General features: G+C 36.2%; 1 protein-coding gene across 18 annotated transcripts in view; it reads left to right on the top strand.

The window, feature by feature from the left end:
• The window catches only part of BAZ2B (bromodomain adjacent to zinc finger domain 2B), a 156436-nt gene that overhangs the window by 129809 nt on the left and 10577 nt on the right, over window positions 1-16050 (top strand). For 13 of the 18 annotated variants that reach the window (XM_056348282.1, XM_056348291.1, XM_056348288.1 and 10 more), the window contains 9 exons: window positions 276-490; window positions 1891-1965; window positions 7136-7379; window positions 9326-9388; window positions 10609-10753; window positions 13485-14149; window positions 14711-14987; window positions 15126-15281; window positions 15731-15891. In XM_056348282.1, the coding sequence (XP_056204257.1) occupies window positions 276-490; window positions 1891-1965; window positions 7136-7379; window positions 9326-9388; window positions 10609-10753; window positions 13485-14149; window positions 14711-14987; window positions 15126-15281; window positions 15731-15891 (2001 nt within the window). The remainder of the gene's footprint in view (window positions 1-275; window positions 491-1890; window positions 1966-7135; window positions 7380-9325; window positions 9389-10608; window positions 10754-13484; window positions 14150-14710; window positions 14988-15125; window positions 15282-15730; window positions 15892-16050) is intronic. The other 5 variants (XM_056348295.1, XM_056348294.1, XM_056348293.1 and 2 more) reach the window with 1 other exon arrangement.

Here is a 16050-nt window from a genome sequence, read left to right as displayed (position 1 = left end):
ACAGTACTCATCAAGTTTCAGTTGGACCATGTCTTTTTTCATTTAACCTATTTTGTTAATTATCTCTGCTCTTAAAAAAACTTAAGAGTTGAAGACGTTCTACTTTGTTACTCTATTCAAGACTTATATCTGAATAGTTTTAAAGAAAAATCCTGATTAAAGTCCTTAAGTAAATGCAAACAGAACCACCCCACTGTTTTATACACAATAATACAGCCTGCAGAGGAAACCAGTATTTTAAATGTGACTATTCGAAGTATCTTTATTCTTTTTAGGCTAAAACTATTCTTGGGGAACACTTACTGAATGTTGGTATCAATCGGGATAATGTGTCTGAGATCCTGCAGATATTCATGGAGGCACACTGTGGGCAAACTGAGCTGACAGAGAGCTTGAAGACAAAAGCTTTTCAGGCACATACTCCAGCTCAGAAAGCATCAGTACTTGCTTTTCTTGTCAATGAGTTAGCGTGCAGCAAAAGTGTAGTAAGGTAAGATCTTTCCCAAACAGGTCTGTAAAAATCAAATTATAAAAATAGTTCGGAATTACTGTATACACTGTGTTCTGTTGCAGGAGTGTTCTTGATGTTCTTATAATGAAAGCTGGAATTTGCTATGTTACTGCTTCTTGCTTTTATCTACTTCTGATACGATGGAAGAGTAAAACTTTTCCATGTTTGGTCTGTAAGTTTGTTTTCAAAGCTTGCACCAAAATGTCTCCAGCTGCTTTTGGAGTAAAAGATGAAGTTGATTACAAAGAAGTTTACCAGTTCTTCTAGGGAATAATGTAGAAGAGTTGTATAAGGCTTCTGCAGTACTCTATATTCCCTTTTTTCCTTTTGTTCTTCAAGACCTCTTTTGTCCAGGTACTTAAACTAGGGTCATAAGCTAAGGTGGCAAGCCTGATTTATCGTGGTAGTAATTCAAGAAAGTATACTTCATTTGTGGTCAGTAATGTATAGCATTTCAGAATTTAACCCCCCCCAATCCCTATGTTAAACAACATTCTAAAGCCCAACAATGTGCAGTACAAACTTCAGAAAAGCCAGCCTTTTGAGTACCTCCACTTACTTATCATGGCAAAGTCTTTCATTGCCTAATTGAATGCTCTTTTGTGAGTTCTGCTGCTTTTGGTGTACTGTGGTGCAAAAGTGAATCACAGTTGCGTAAGGCAAGACTGAAAGAGATGCTTTGTGTTTTCCAAAGCTGAAAACTAGCAGAAGTGGGCAGTGCAAGTGCTGTGCATGTACTGTGCAAGAGTTCAATTGTATTTATCAAACTCATCTTAGTAAGAAACTTCATCTTACTGCACATGACCATCTATTAAGTCATATTTGTAGAAATTATTATTCAGAGCTTGAGTGTCTGTATTTTCATCATAGAAACAACTATAACCTGCTGAATTACTGAGTTTGGGACATCTCATCAGTGGGCTTGCAGACAGTTGTACTGAAGCACTTGTTTTGGTTCTTCAATTTCTGCAGTGAAAAGTGTATGTTAATTTGTAGATCACATGGATCCTAGTGAGAATACCATAGACATACCAGTGATAACTGTTTTCAGTGCAGGGCTAGATGCCTTGTGGCAAATACACCTGGAGGCTTGAAATTGAATTACAGCTATGGAGAGAAATGTCAAATTGTTTGAATGACCTGCTTGTTACATGGAAAGAAAACTTAGATGATACTGTAAATAAGACTGCCTGACATAGGTACAGCAGTGCGCTACGTCAGCATTCCTAGTATTGAAATTTCCTAGCTTTAAGAGTATTTATTTTTAATTTTAAACGTTTCTCCAACATGTTTCTTTGAGATGTAGTATCTGTACATAAATGTATGACAGAAAAAGATAATGGAAGCTCAGAGTTAATGGATTGTTTTGTCTTTGACAGTGAAATTGATAAAAACATTGATTATATGTCAAACTTAAGGAGAGATAAATGGATGGTTGAAGGCAAACTTCGGAAGTAAGTTTTCGTTTCCTTCAATGTTACGATATGTTGCTCTTTTTTATTTGCTCAGATATGCTGCTATATAGGCAACTGGTTCTAAGAGCAAAATTAGCTGAGGTAGTTATGGGTTTACCAAGAAGATCGTAACTGAGCTGCTCAATTAAGGTAGAAGTGGATTTAGATTGGTGCAGCACCGGTCTTTTACAATCTGGTAAAGATGCATGAGATTCAGAGGGTTAGGTGTCCCTCAGAATTGGAGCAAAATCAAGTCCATTTTGTCTTCTTTGGAAGAAAGTACAGACATTTTTTATTGGAATATTACAGGAGCTGTCAAATCGCTGTTGGCATTATCAAGGTTTATTTGGACCTACCTTAATTACCAATGTTTGTTCTGAAAGGCCTTTTGAGAGGATGTGATTGTCATACAATGATTAACAATCAAATTTTTTTAATTTATATTATGTTACCTTAGTGTTTCCCATCTGTCAATGTTGCGTTGTTCCCTATAGCTAGGGACCATATGTAGAATGCAAACTAAGAGATTTTTTAAAAAAATACTTTTATCTAAGGGAAAATTGGAAATTTTTAAGGGTTGTCACTTTCATATCCACTGTTCTCCCATCCTACAAGACAAAATTCCATACAGCAAGCATAACGGCTCCAACTACCGGGGTGCTAGAAGGCATAAAGTTCATGAATCACAGGGGGTAAAAATACATGGCCAGTCTCTACTTTCTTTTTTTTTTTTCCTTAGTCATCTTTACCTCTTACTAGGAACGGTGAATCCTTTCTTAGTCCTTGCTTTAGGTACTTGTGTTTCTAATCTTGTCTCCCTTTTTTCCCTTTAATTTATCTCAGAAGGAAGAAGGAAAGAAGTAAAGAAGAAGGACAAGAGGGAGGTAGAGGAAAAAAAATTAGACCAGTAAAAAGAAATTCTCCACTAATACTGCAGATCCCAGTCTGCACAGGGTTAATATATTTTATCTTTTAGGACAACGCAAATACCTTTTCCTGTCTTCATCTGTATCCCCTCTATGTGCTATAGTTTAAAAAGTGTTTCTGAAGTTCTGATGTAGCCAACTGTCCATTAGTGGAACAGGACCCTTGCCTGTCCCTGTCTCCTTAGGGGCTCATTAGTCTTTCTCTCCCTCCATCAAACTGTAAGTACTTGTAGATGTAGGATCCTCCCTTTTCCTCATGATCTCTCTTTTCTTCCCTTCCAAATAGTAGGCGTAATACCCTGAAGTCCCAAGCCCCTCTTCCTTTCTGCAGTCATTTCTCTGCTTCTTGTGTTTCTCCCTTGTGTGGATTTCAGGTTCCAGTAGTGCTGTCCCTGTTTCCGAGTGTAAGTATCGTGGGAGTGCTCAGAAACATTGTTCTTCCTCTTCTTTGAATTTACTAGACTTGATTCATATCTCTCATCTTTGGTTCAAAATCTTTGGATTTTCCACTGTTTTTCTGATGAACTCTGCTTTTTAGAAAAGCCTTCTTTGATCAATTTTAAACAATGTTTTCTTCTTTAATATGTCAGTTGGTGTTTTTCATAAACTCTTAGAACTGTTCTGGGGCTTCTCTGGAAAGAATCCTGTCCTTTTCAGTCTTCTGTTTGGTCTTTTTTTTCTGCTTCCAGACTTCATCCTTGTGCATGTTATCTTCCCCATCCATTTCAAAGCTCAGTTTAGTTTTTAAACATCCCAGTCCCAAACAGTTTTGCACAGGAATATCTTGCCATGTGATCAACAGATATGTACTCTTCATATGCATACAGACCTTTACATGACCCTCAGCCTGGGAAGCATGTAGTGTTAGGATGTGGAGGAATGGGTTTATTCCATTTCAGCCTGGTTTGCCAGTGTTTGTTGTGGTAAATCTTCATACTGCTATGTCCAGACTGTCTTGAAGTATATCCAAGTGGGATGAGTAAAGATTCTGGCTGTATTAGATGTTTTCACCAAGCCATTTTTTGTGCTTACAGTCTCACTTATTTATGAGATCAATTATTCAGCTGCATATTGGGGGTGGGAGGAGGGAGGCAAAAAAACCCCACCAAAACTCCATGTGTTTGTAGGATACAAAAAAGCAACTTTAAAATCCCGGGTGGGAAAAAGGAATCATTGTATAAAAGCCTATAGGGATGCTTTTTTTTTCTTTTCTCCCACCCCCCTCCCCCACCCACTCCCTTAAGGATATTGGTCAAAATTCCTTGATAATCATGATATATATGATTGATACTGAATTCTTAGCTGCTTGGACTGATTCTGCTGGGCTGATGGTCAGTGAGAGGTTGCGTCTAATTCCTTCTCTGTCACATTTAGATCCGAATCTTGATACTAATCACCATCTTTGTAAAGGCACCTGTCTCACACAATCAGTTCATCTTCTTTGTGCTTCTGTATCACAGGTAGTCAGAAGACTGTCTCATCTGAGATGATTTGGCTGTTTTTTGACTAGATGATCACAATCTTAGCATCTCCTTTTCCTTTACATGTCTTCTGCTTGGCATCTCTTTTGTAGCTTGATCAATATAAAAGGGAATAAAAAAGAAATAGAGCTTCTTGAAGTATTAGGTAATAGCTGTTTCTTTACAAGAGTTAAAATATTGCAGAACAAGGTTTTTCACTGCAACAGTGTTCTTTTTAACATGCCAATATTATGGCATACTCCTTGTAAGTTAATTTCTTCCCAACAAAGGCCATCTCAACTGTAAATGATGATGCTATATCAAAAGCAGTGTTACATGAGAGGAGAAATTACAGCCTGAGTTTGGGTAGGAGGTGGTAGTGCTGATTTGGGAAACTCATTTTTTGAGACCCAAGCTGAAGCATGTTAGAAGTGCATGAAAAGTATGATATTTAGAATTTCTTTGTCTTGCTACTACTTACTATTTATGTGCAAAAATTAGGAGGAAGGCATGAAAATTAAGTCAAAAGGTGATTTTTACCTCTGTGGTCTAGTAAACATCACAGATTAGATTAGAGCCGGCTTCAGTCACACACATGATTATCTGGTGGGCCACCCACTCTTTTTGTTGGCCAATAGACTTTATGATTCTCTCAACACTTGCAGATGTTGTTTTGGTATATACCTGAAAGTGAGAAAGAAGTGGTGAAGGTTTTCTTCTCTGTGAGCTGTATCTCTAAGTAGCAGCAGGAAAATTATGCCAACTGTGGAAATACCTGAAGATTTTTAAAGTTACGCTGTCATTGGTTTTTGCCTCTGCACTACTTTGGGTACAGGCTGTTGCCTTCGTACGCTTATGGTGCTATTAAAAGAGAGCATCTCTGATTTATTTCCATCCTTATAATCTGTAGTGTCTTTCATGCAGTCTTCCTTTAGTGCTTGACAGCATTATATCTCTACTGTTGCTTTCAGCAAAAGTACCCTTTTTGGCTGCTTCTCATTTCTTTTAGGTATATGAGAGACATGCGTTGGTCATTGAACTTCCACCTGCCAGCTTTATTATTGAATTGTCTTCAAGATTATCTTAGTCTAATTTGTCTCTAAAATTGTCCAGTCACGCTGCAGTCAATCCAATCATTGACTAGTGGCTTTGTTTGATAGTTAATTCCTGCGTATAGGCAGGAATTTCCAGTCTGGAGAGAAGAGGATTTGGCGTTCTGAAGTTATCCTCATAAAAAGGAATTTTTTTTCTAAAAAACTTCACTTGGTGGAAGCCTGAGTAGTATTGATACTCAGTGAGACCAAGGCTTTTTGCAATAGACTTGAAAATATTAGTTGCTTCTGAATTCACTGGGAGGCTTGAGAAATTTTTTAGATAAAAAAATATTTTAAGTAACTAAAATAGTTAAAAATTCATTTGTATTGGAAAAATGTAAGTGTAAAACTTTCTAAATTCTTCGGTGGATTAACCACTGTATAAAGAAAAAAACCCAACCAAACAAAAAAACCTAAAAAACCCAGAACCAAAAACACACACAGAGAAAACAAAGCCCCACTGTTTTCAGGCAAACAGAAGTCCCCTTGATTTCTTCCTAATGGTCTTTTTTAAAAAGTGCTGCTACCGCTTGAGCAGTGACAGCTTCATTTAAATCTGTGCTGTTGAGTACAGATTTTGTTTATTAGCATTTTAGAAGGCTGACAGGTTTGTCAGTATGCTCAGAAGCCAGCACTTCTACAACACTCATCATACTTGTAGCCACTTGCTGTATGGAATATTGTTTTGTAGGATGGGAAGAGAGAGAAGTATGACAAGGAAAAATTACGTACTGGTAATTGTGTTTGTCGTTACCGTTCTACTTTTCCCATCCTACCTTCTTCCAGTCATCTCTTACAAATCTTTGTCTTTTCTACACGTGTTTATGAATCTCTTCTAAGTCAGTTGCATTTTTGGTCTGCGTTATAAGTGACTGGTTAGGTCTGGCTATTTATACCTCCTGTGATTCAGCATGTTTGCCTGCTAGCTCCCTGATAGGTGGAACTGTAATTTTTGCTGTGTGGAATCTTGTCTTATAGGGGTTTTATAGAAGAAGAAGGTCTACTACAACCATAATTACTGGTATGTAAGTTTCCCTTTTCTTTCATAAAAGGAAAAATGAGAGTTTGATTGAGTAATCTCTTAGTAGTTTAGGTAGCTAAGATTTCTCAGAAAAGAAAATATGTCCTAGAATAGAAAGTTCAGCCAAAGGACTAAAATCAAATAATATGTAATAAATGAAAAATGCATAAAAATCTGAAATGGAAAAAACCCAGTACTTTAAACCAATCTTGCTGTTGCCATGCAAATGTAATAATTTCATACTTCCAGCTGAGGATTTTTCCTTCCCCCCCCCCTACTTCAGACATAGGTGATTTACGTTCATATTCTTAAAACACATAAAGCAAAAGATAAAGAAGTTGAAATGGTTATTTCTTCTAATTGTTTTTCCTGACTTTTCAAAATCCGTCTTGTGTTTCATTTCTTCTAAACAGTTACGCAATTAAAATTCACATGGGAGAAACAGAAATTCTATTCAGAACTGAATAAGCGGCTTAAGAGGTTTTATAACCTGATTTATTTTTTCCATTGACTAATGGCAATAAATACCGAGAAAACACAATGCCATATTAGAACAGAAATGCTAATTTGAATCCAAAATGTATGATTTACTTTCAGTCATACAGGAAGAAAGGTATGTTTACACTGTAGACATATTCCATAATTTCACTCCTTATCATGTGTTTCAAGGCTTAGAATAATTCACGCCAAGAAAACTGGTAAAAGAGATGCTACAGGAGGTGTTGACGTAGGAGAGGAACAGCACTCTTTGGAAACACCAACACCAGGCCGCAAACGCAGACGAAAGGGTGGGGATAGTGATTACGATGATGATGATGATGATGACAGTGATGATCAGGCAGATGAAGATGATGAGGATGAAGAGGACAAAGAAGACAAAAAAGGAAAGAAGGCAGAAGTTTGTGAAGATGAGGTGGGGGATTTTAAGTATAGTGAAACTTAATCAACTAATAAGTTAAAACTTGTTTTCCTTCTGTTTCTCCACAATATGTCACTACTTCCTCAAAATCTTACGATAAAAAGGAAGGAAGGATGGCATACCTCTAATATTTCTGAATTTTTTAATTAAGTTTATTTTCTGGAGTGTTTTTTCCTTTTATTTATGGCTGTTGTACTGTGGTTTGGTGGAGTTTTTTTGTCTAGTTTGGAGGTGTTTTTTTTTTTAGTTAGGGGTTTTTTTCTGCTTTTAATTTCTCTGAGATTCTCAGAGATTGTACCAGATACAAGGAAGTGCAGCTTTGTTAGCAAATGAGCAAAACCGTAGTTTTCTCTTAGACGAGAGTAAAGGTCATTTTTTTTAGTTAACAAAATAATAAAGTTATATTTAACCTTATCTATTATAAAGCTTGCCTGTGACTTTCCTGCATTTTTTTTTTCATAACTTTTCTAGGGTAGTCGCTGCCTGACTGTGTATTTGATCACAAGATGATAAGTTTTACTAGTCAGTATGAGATAAGATAGAGAAAGGGTCAGCGAAACAGTTTTAGCTTGTTGAGCTGAATTGTATCTACAATAGTCAGAAGACTTTTAATTAAAGTGCTACAGGCCTGTAAGATTCACTGTAGAACTATAGAATTCTCTACTGGGTGAAACCTGATGAGAGACAAGCAATACCAAATGCTACATTTTAGCATACTGGGTGTTGTGCTAACTGCCAGAAAATGATCCATTAATGCAAGGTTATTGAAGTTCAAAGTGAGGTTTTAGGGGCGCTGTGGATATGGCTGCTTGAATAATGCATGTATACGACATGATATGTGGACTCACATCTTGTCAAACACTGTTCCTTAGAAACCCAGCTAGTTTTTAGGGTAGGACAGCCCTTTGCACTGTTACACTAAATTTATTTAAAGTCTGTAATGTGTTTGAATTTAGGAGAATACCTTGGAGGCATAGAATGAAGTTCTTATAAATTAATACTTCAGAATTAAAAATAACTAATATTTAGGTATCTAATCTCACGTTCATTCCTTAATCTTTTTTCCATTAGTACAGTCTGCTGGTTTTGGTGCACTGGGCATTTCATAGACAAAAGTCCTGTAACTCCTGTAGAGAGATTAATTTTCTGATGCAACAGAAGTTCCACTGCATTCGTGCTGTATGTGGTATTTCAGAAGGCTCCACTCTGGTACACTTTTTACAGAGCCAGGAAATAACAAGACCAGTATCTTAAGGTGTAGGTGACTGGGAACTCCTAGGATTTTGGTTATATTCTTCTGGAACTTAGTGTTAACTCCAAAGACTTTCTTGAACTAAATTAAAACTCTCTTTACGGAAATTACTCTCACTTTTAAACAGTGTCGAGAAGAAGGTGACCATAGATTCAATTATGGGTGCATTCCTCTTCAAAAATCAGCACGATAAATACTGGAACTTTTTTAGCAGGCTTGCAATTTAAAGTGGCTCTACAGTTTCTTGTAGACATTGAAGGAAGATCCAAGTGTGCACTGACCAAGGACTTTTGGCAATACCATTATTTTCATGCATGAAAAACACTTAGAAATGCATTTTAATATCCAAAAAGCTTCATAGAAACTAAGGTTAAATTCTGTAGCCTTAAATGTTTGTGCACAAACTGAATTATTTCTTCCCATAAAAGAATGTTTTCAGCAAACATCTGGCCATGAGCTTTCTCCTTCATATGTATCTGGGATAGTTTGGAAAGATTCAAGATACATCTTCTTCCAGTTACATTTTTCTTAGCAAATATATTGAACAAGCACAAAGTTTGAACTTTTTTACCCTTAGAATTTGCTTCTCATTTTTTGTTACATCTTTTTACTGTCATATTGGTAAGACATAGTAGTCTGATTTTATCCTGGAATAAATTTGGTGTGACAGTATATTTGCTGATTATAGGATGATGGGGACCAGACAGCAAGTGTTGAAGAACTAGAGAAGCAGATTGAAAAACTGACAAAGGTGAGAGGTCATTTGCCTTTTTTATACTACAAATTTCATTACTGTATGTTGCGAGTTGTGGTGTTAACAATCATTTTCAGTGCTCCAACTTAATATAAATTGAAATCAGGATCAGCTTTTTTTTTTCATGAAAATATGAGTGATGCTACTGTTCATGGCACCTGAATTGTGAGTTTAGGGTAGTGGCAGTAAGTGAATATGACTCAAAAGACAGTTAGGAAGCTGTTGATGATAATATATTTTCACATCTCAGAATAAAAAGTAATACTGTTTTTATCCAAAGCTAATTAATATTCCTCTGTTTGTTGATCTTAGAAAGTGATAAATCTGTAGGAGAAGCAATGACTTTTCCATTATACAAATGATTGCAGTTCTCATTCCCTCCTACAGTTGGCTAATTTCTGCAACTGTGTTCCAAGCCAATACAGAGCTGTCTTTGCTTCAGATTTTGAAAGAAGAATTAATGAAATAGGAAGAGAAATGTAAATTAAAAAGGTGGAATGCTGTAGATAGGGGTACTCGTGGCCCATGTTTATATCCTTTGTATTAGACAATTCGTCATGTAAGACTTTGTCTCTTGGTTTCTCTCATGTTCCAAATTGCAGTAAATTAGCAGTCCAGAATTACGCCTGACTTCTAGCATTGCCAATTTGACAGAGCAAGAATTGAATAAAAACCCTGAAATTTTTGTTGGCTCCCCTTCAGAGAACTTTGTTGTTGAATACAGCGTTTATTTTCAGGCATCATTGTTCTCATTCTTTTATGAATCACTTAAGATATTTCACTAGTTTCCCATCGGGAGCTGCAGTATCAGCTGTCTTCAGTGCTGTGTTTACCATTTGCTGTTAGTGTATAATTGATAGGATTTCAGCTGTTCTGGTACAATGAAGTCTTTGATCCTATTGTTCTGTGAGAGTCAGTGCTAAAAAGACAGGACCTACCAAAGCAAAATGTGTTCTTAAAGGAAGACTGATAAACTTCACCTGAACCAGGAAGTGATTGAATTGATTTTTTTTAAAGGGACTCTGTAACTAAAATCAATCAAGGCAGCAGTTGTGAGTAGAATATCATATAGCGCACACACACACGCGAACTCTTAAGAGAAACCTCCTCATGTGACCCTTGGAACTTTTGTTCAGCCTGGCAGCCAGGAGATGTTTTTTGTTCTAACAAATTTTTCTCCCCTATTGAATTATAATGCTTTCCCTTTTTTAAAACAGCAACAGAGCCAGTATAGAAAGAAGTTATTTGAAGCTTCGCATTGTTTGCGTTCCATGATGTTTGGTCAAGATCGTTACAGGCGCCGATACTGGATCCTGCCCCAGTGTGGTGGTATTTTTGTAGAAGGCATGGAAAGTGGTGAAGGTAAGAAACATAAAGGAAAGAAACATCACAGCAAGAACCGCTGCCTGCATCTGTAGGCTGTGGTTTTGTGCAGCGTGGTCTTCAGGCTTCACCTTCAACCAGAGGCTAAACAGGCAGCTGCTGTCAGTAGACCTCTTTATTCATATGGTTCTCTCTGAGAGTCTTTTTCTGATTATTAAATATCAGTTAATATCTTTCAGAATTAGTATTAACATTTTGGAAGTCTTCAGTTGTTACAGTTCTATATGTATGCTTTTTCATATTTATCTATGTGGGATATTTTTTGGCTCTTTCCGAACCATTTCACATTTCCCTATGGTAGCGAACGCTGCTTGTGAAAACTAGGATGACCATAAAACGCTAAAAAAAAATAAATAATCTTATAATGTTCAGTTATATTCTGCAAATGCACACACAGTTCTGTGCTTGAAGATTTGATTTCTGTCTCAAAAAATATGAAAATTGCTTTTACACAGTGAAGTACTGTGTTTTCTAATGAACAATATGATTTAGTCTCTGTATTTTACCAACTGATCTTTCTTCCAGTCTAGCAAATGCTGAAGTTACATTTGCTAAAATTAAAATGTAATTTTGTGGTTGTGATAGTTCTAACTGTGATTGAATTTTTCATACACTTTAAATTGGATAGATGCAGTAAATATATATTAATCTGACCTTTTCATGGATATTAGAATTTTTAAACGTAAGCCTTCATTTTAGTCACAGAAAAATCTGTTCTAATTCTGATACAGATGAAACAAAACCCCACTAACTGTCACTATTTCCCCCCCCCCCCCCCAAAATAACAAAATCTCTGATATACATCAGGATTGTATGATCTCAAGATAATTGCATCATTCTAGAGAGCTATTTAATTAAAATTACTGTAAAATTACAACACGGTATGAAATTGAAGCCCTGTTTTGACCCCAGAAATAAGCAATAGAACTTTACCTAAATCTAATGTTGATCTTCAAGTTATCTTTCTAAAGTGGGTAGCATAAAAATTCATTTTTATGTATCTCCTGTTCTGCATTATTTTATGCTGTATGTTAGGAATTGTTTTACACATGCGTAGCTGGATACAGAAGGTAAACTGTCATATGCTGTACTGCTTGCATTTCTTTTGTTCACTAGATTTATGATATTTTAACCAGGTAAATCCCCAAATACTTTAGAAATTGTACACGAAGAAAATCACTGAAATACAACTACCTGTCTTAAGATAGTAATCAAACCCAACAAAACTTAGTTTTAGCCAAAAATGGTAGAGCAAACCCATATTTTTTAATGTATTAATCAAAGTTTAATCACCCTGAATAGCAAAACGGACATGTTTTTAAGTTCTCAGCTAGTCCCTCATCCCCTCAGCTCTTGGTTTGCCCTGTTTCAGTAAATTCTACAGTTTATCTTCTTCTGATTCCTTTATCTAAACATTTGAAATGTGAGACAAACTGTTGAATGGTCTGTCCATTATAAAAATTACTTCTCCTTCCCTCTTCATGTAGCATTTTAGTTTTTACATTTTGCTGTATCTTTGTTGTTGTTAAATGTCTTTGCTGATACTCAAATTGTTCCTGTTTTGACATACAGCGTAACTGTGGACACATTTTTAAGTTTTAATGGCAAGGAGTATTATTTTTGTTAATGAATTATCTTTGTAGAAATTATCATTTTCCAGAACAAGCAAGTAAACTTTTGTGGATATTCTGGACTTAAGCAGGACCTCTGTTTATTTGCAACTGCAGTTCCATTAAAAAAAAATATGTGGCTGCAGTGTTGGATTTTCTACCTCCTCTTTCTTTTCTGATGTTTTTTCATCCTGTTTCTAACTTTTTAAGACTTGTCTTAAGTTGACGCATCAGTATAAGGGTAGAAGAGAAATAGTTAAGGAGGACTAGGAGAGCAAAGAAGACAGAAAAATGCATTTCCTTTCTGATAAAATCAAAATTCCTTTCTGATAAAATGATCTTTTGTACCTCATATGTTTAAAGAAACTGACTTTTGCAATAAACTTCTACTGGTTGTACTTTAAATGCCTAGATGTTATGCGGTCTGAACACATCTGTCTGCTTAGCTGTGTGTCATTTCCCAGTCATCGCATTAGGTGGCTGTTGAAAGAGTTCTCAACTTTCAAGACTGTTGACATTGTTTCACAGTCAAATTGTTAATGATTTTTTATTGAAACAGATAAAATACTTAATGTTGTGTTTCAATATTTGAGAAATACTTGATTTCATGATAGGAATTTTGATCTTCCTTTTCGTAGTTGGCTGTGAGTTTAATGAACAGTCCTTTGCAAAAATAAGCTTTAAGGCTGTAAACACTGTACCCAGTTGATATAAACAGAGGCATTTTTTGATTAAGTATGGAGAGTCTTCTAAAAAGAAAGCTTGCAAAAATTTGTCCCTTTCAAAGACTTTGCGCTGGCAAGCTGCTTCAGACATACATGCATCTTAAGGGAGAATCCTCTAAGTATGTTAATTACATGGAGGTTATTTTTCTTCCACGTGTTTATTAGTTTTTAAATCTGTGTATGCCTTGAAGCTTGTTTCCTTCTGCAAATTGTTCATAAAGTAAGAAGTAATTTCATGTAGAAAAGAAAAAAGACATTGCAATCTAGCATGCATTGAGCCAAAAAAAAAGTTATTTTTTTTATTTAACTGTGCTGATGAAAATAGTCTCTATTCGTTGGTCTGTTATTCCATCTATGTTTCTTGTACATTTTTAGGCCTAGAAGAAATTGCAAAAGAAAAAGAGAAGTTAAAAAATGTAGAAAGTATGCATATCAAAGAGGAAGAATTTGAGACTGAAGAAAAATTACACTGTTTAAATACAACTCACTGTGAACAAAAGGAAGATCTGAAAGAAAAGGACAACACTAATTTGTTTTTACAAAAACCTGGGTCATTTTCAAAACTAAGCAAACTGTTGGAGGTAGCAAAAATGCCACCTGAATCTGACACTATGTCCCCAAAACCTAATGGCAGCGCAGCAAATGGCTGCATGTTATCTTACCCAAGTAACTCAAAAAACTCTCTCTGCAGTCTTCAGCCTACTGTATCACCAAGCACCATTGAGAAGTCTGATCCTAATAATCTTTTCAGCCCTAATGCAAGTGGGACAGGAAAGTTTTACAGTTCTCCACTTACTCCAAATGATCAGTTGTTAAAGACTCTTACTGACAAGAGCAGACAGTGGTTCAGCCTTTTACCAAGAATACCCTGTGATGACATGTCAGTTACCCATGTAGATACACCAGCTGCTACAGCTTCACTCACTCCTCCGACACATCCACCATCAAAGTCACCTTCACCTGTTCCATCACCTCTTCTGGGCTCAACCTCTGCACAGAGCCCAATAGGATTAAGTCCTTTTGCACTGCCACCATTGCAGGTAAGTAAATGAATTTTTGAATAGTCTGAATTTGCTGTCCTTACGTGGGCAGAACTTCAGTTCAGACAAATCCTTTCACAGAATTGCTGTAGTTATGTCTTAATTTCTCGATTACTTTTTTTTCTGTTCCTAAATATTAATAACTAATTCCATGTTACAGATGTTTTGTAATACTAAAAGTTTTTTGATAAAAAAAGATTGATAGATAGAATTAGGTAAGCCAATGTATGAGACTTCATTCGTGCATTTCAGTAGTTTAATATGACTTTTAAGAGGTTGCCCCCGGGTATTCAATGAAAAGTAAATAAATAAAAACTAGCTTTCAGAAATGTGACACACCATACCCTTCCTTTAAAAGGTATTATTTTTTAAGCATTAACAGGGCCCTAAGAAGTGTTACATGTTAGTGTTACATTAGTTTTTCTTCAAACTAATCAAAGTACTGAGTAAAGACCTCCTTTCTGTTTTGATTGTTGTTTGACAAATAGCATCCTAATGATAATTCAGGTTTCTGGGTGATTACTAATGGTAGTTGTAATTGTGTTAATATATTCTGTGTAGCAGATGAAGGCTGGACTACCTATAATGGGACTTCAGTTTTGTGGATGGCCTACAGGAGTTCTTACTTCAACTGTTCCATTTCCATCTCCTTTACCTGCTCTTGGATCAGGGTTGGGATTGTCAGAAGTGAATAGTAACTCATTCGTGGCATCTAGTGTTCCTGCAAGTAAAAGTGAATCACCAGCGCTACAGACTGAAAAACCAGCTTCTGCCTCTGCTACAGCAGTTGAAGTAGCCAAGGCAGTAGATTACCCTAACCCAAAACCTATACCAGAAGGTAAGTACATAATACAGCAATAAGATGGAACTCCATGAAGGATAATTTCTACAGTGCTACTATGATGTTACAATTTATTATTTTTATAATTTGCCTAAAAATGCCTGCAAGTGTCTACATATGCTTGTCTTGATTTAGAAATGCAGTATGGCTGGTGGAGGATTACTGATCCAGAGGACCTAAAATCTTTGCTTAAAGTGCTGCATCTCAGGGGAATAAGAGAAAAGGCCTTACAAAAGCAAATACAGAAACACATGGATTATATCACTCTGGCCTGCATCAAAAACAAGGACGGTATGTAACTGGTATTTATGTTATGCATGGTGTCGGGGCATAAGACAACTGGCATAGAGCCCAACAAGACATGTTTAGATGCAGATAAGAGTAGCTGCTGGAGAAAAAAGGTAAAGGTCTCATTGTAGTTGCCTTTTAACCAGCCTTGCTGTGTAAAGTTACAGGGTTGGAGAATTTTTTTATACAAATTGCTGTAGTGGCCTAAGTGTTGGTAACCTTTTTAAGCTCCTTCTGTCTCTGCAACACTAGCTCAGGCTCTCCTTCCCCTTCCTGCCTTTAAATTGCAAGTGTGAAAACCTACAGAATTTGTTGTCCGTGTTAGGTATCTCAAAGAGGAGTACACTTTAACAACACTTCTTCAGTGTGGAGTGACAGGTAAATTAGCTTGAATTTACTCAGAGAAGTTACAATACTAATTGAAGTAATAACAATGTAATTCTTCAACACAGTTGCAATTATTGATATCAGTGAAAATGAAGATAACCAGGTAACTCGAGATGTTGTGGAAAACTGGTCAGTAGAAGAACAAGCCATGGAGATGGATCTTGCTATTCTTCAGCAGGTGGAAGATCTAGAGCGGAGAGTTGCATCAGCTAGTTTACAAGTTAAGGTAAAACCAATTTTTAGTAAAATGTCTCTTTAAAATAAGCGGTAAGAATTTAGATAGTAGCACTGCTTGTGCTGTTGGTAAGTGCCTTCTTATTCCATCTTTAATTGTCTGCAAATAAAACAAATGCACTGCAGCAGTATCATGCATATTTGTGTTTGA

This window comes from Falco biarmicus, chromosome 8, assembly GCF_023638135.1.
Source record: "Falco biarmicus isolate bFalBia1 chromosome 8, bFalBia1.pri, whole genome shotgun sequence".
Lineage (NCBI taxonomy): Eukaryota > Metazoa > Chordata > Aves > Falconiformes > Falconidae > Falco > Falco biarmicus.
The sequence above is the reverse complement of the archived record's forward strand: the minus strand, read 5'-3'. Positions and strand labels throughout refer to the sequence as shown.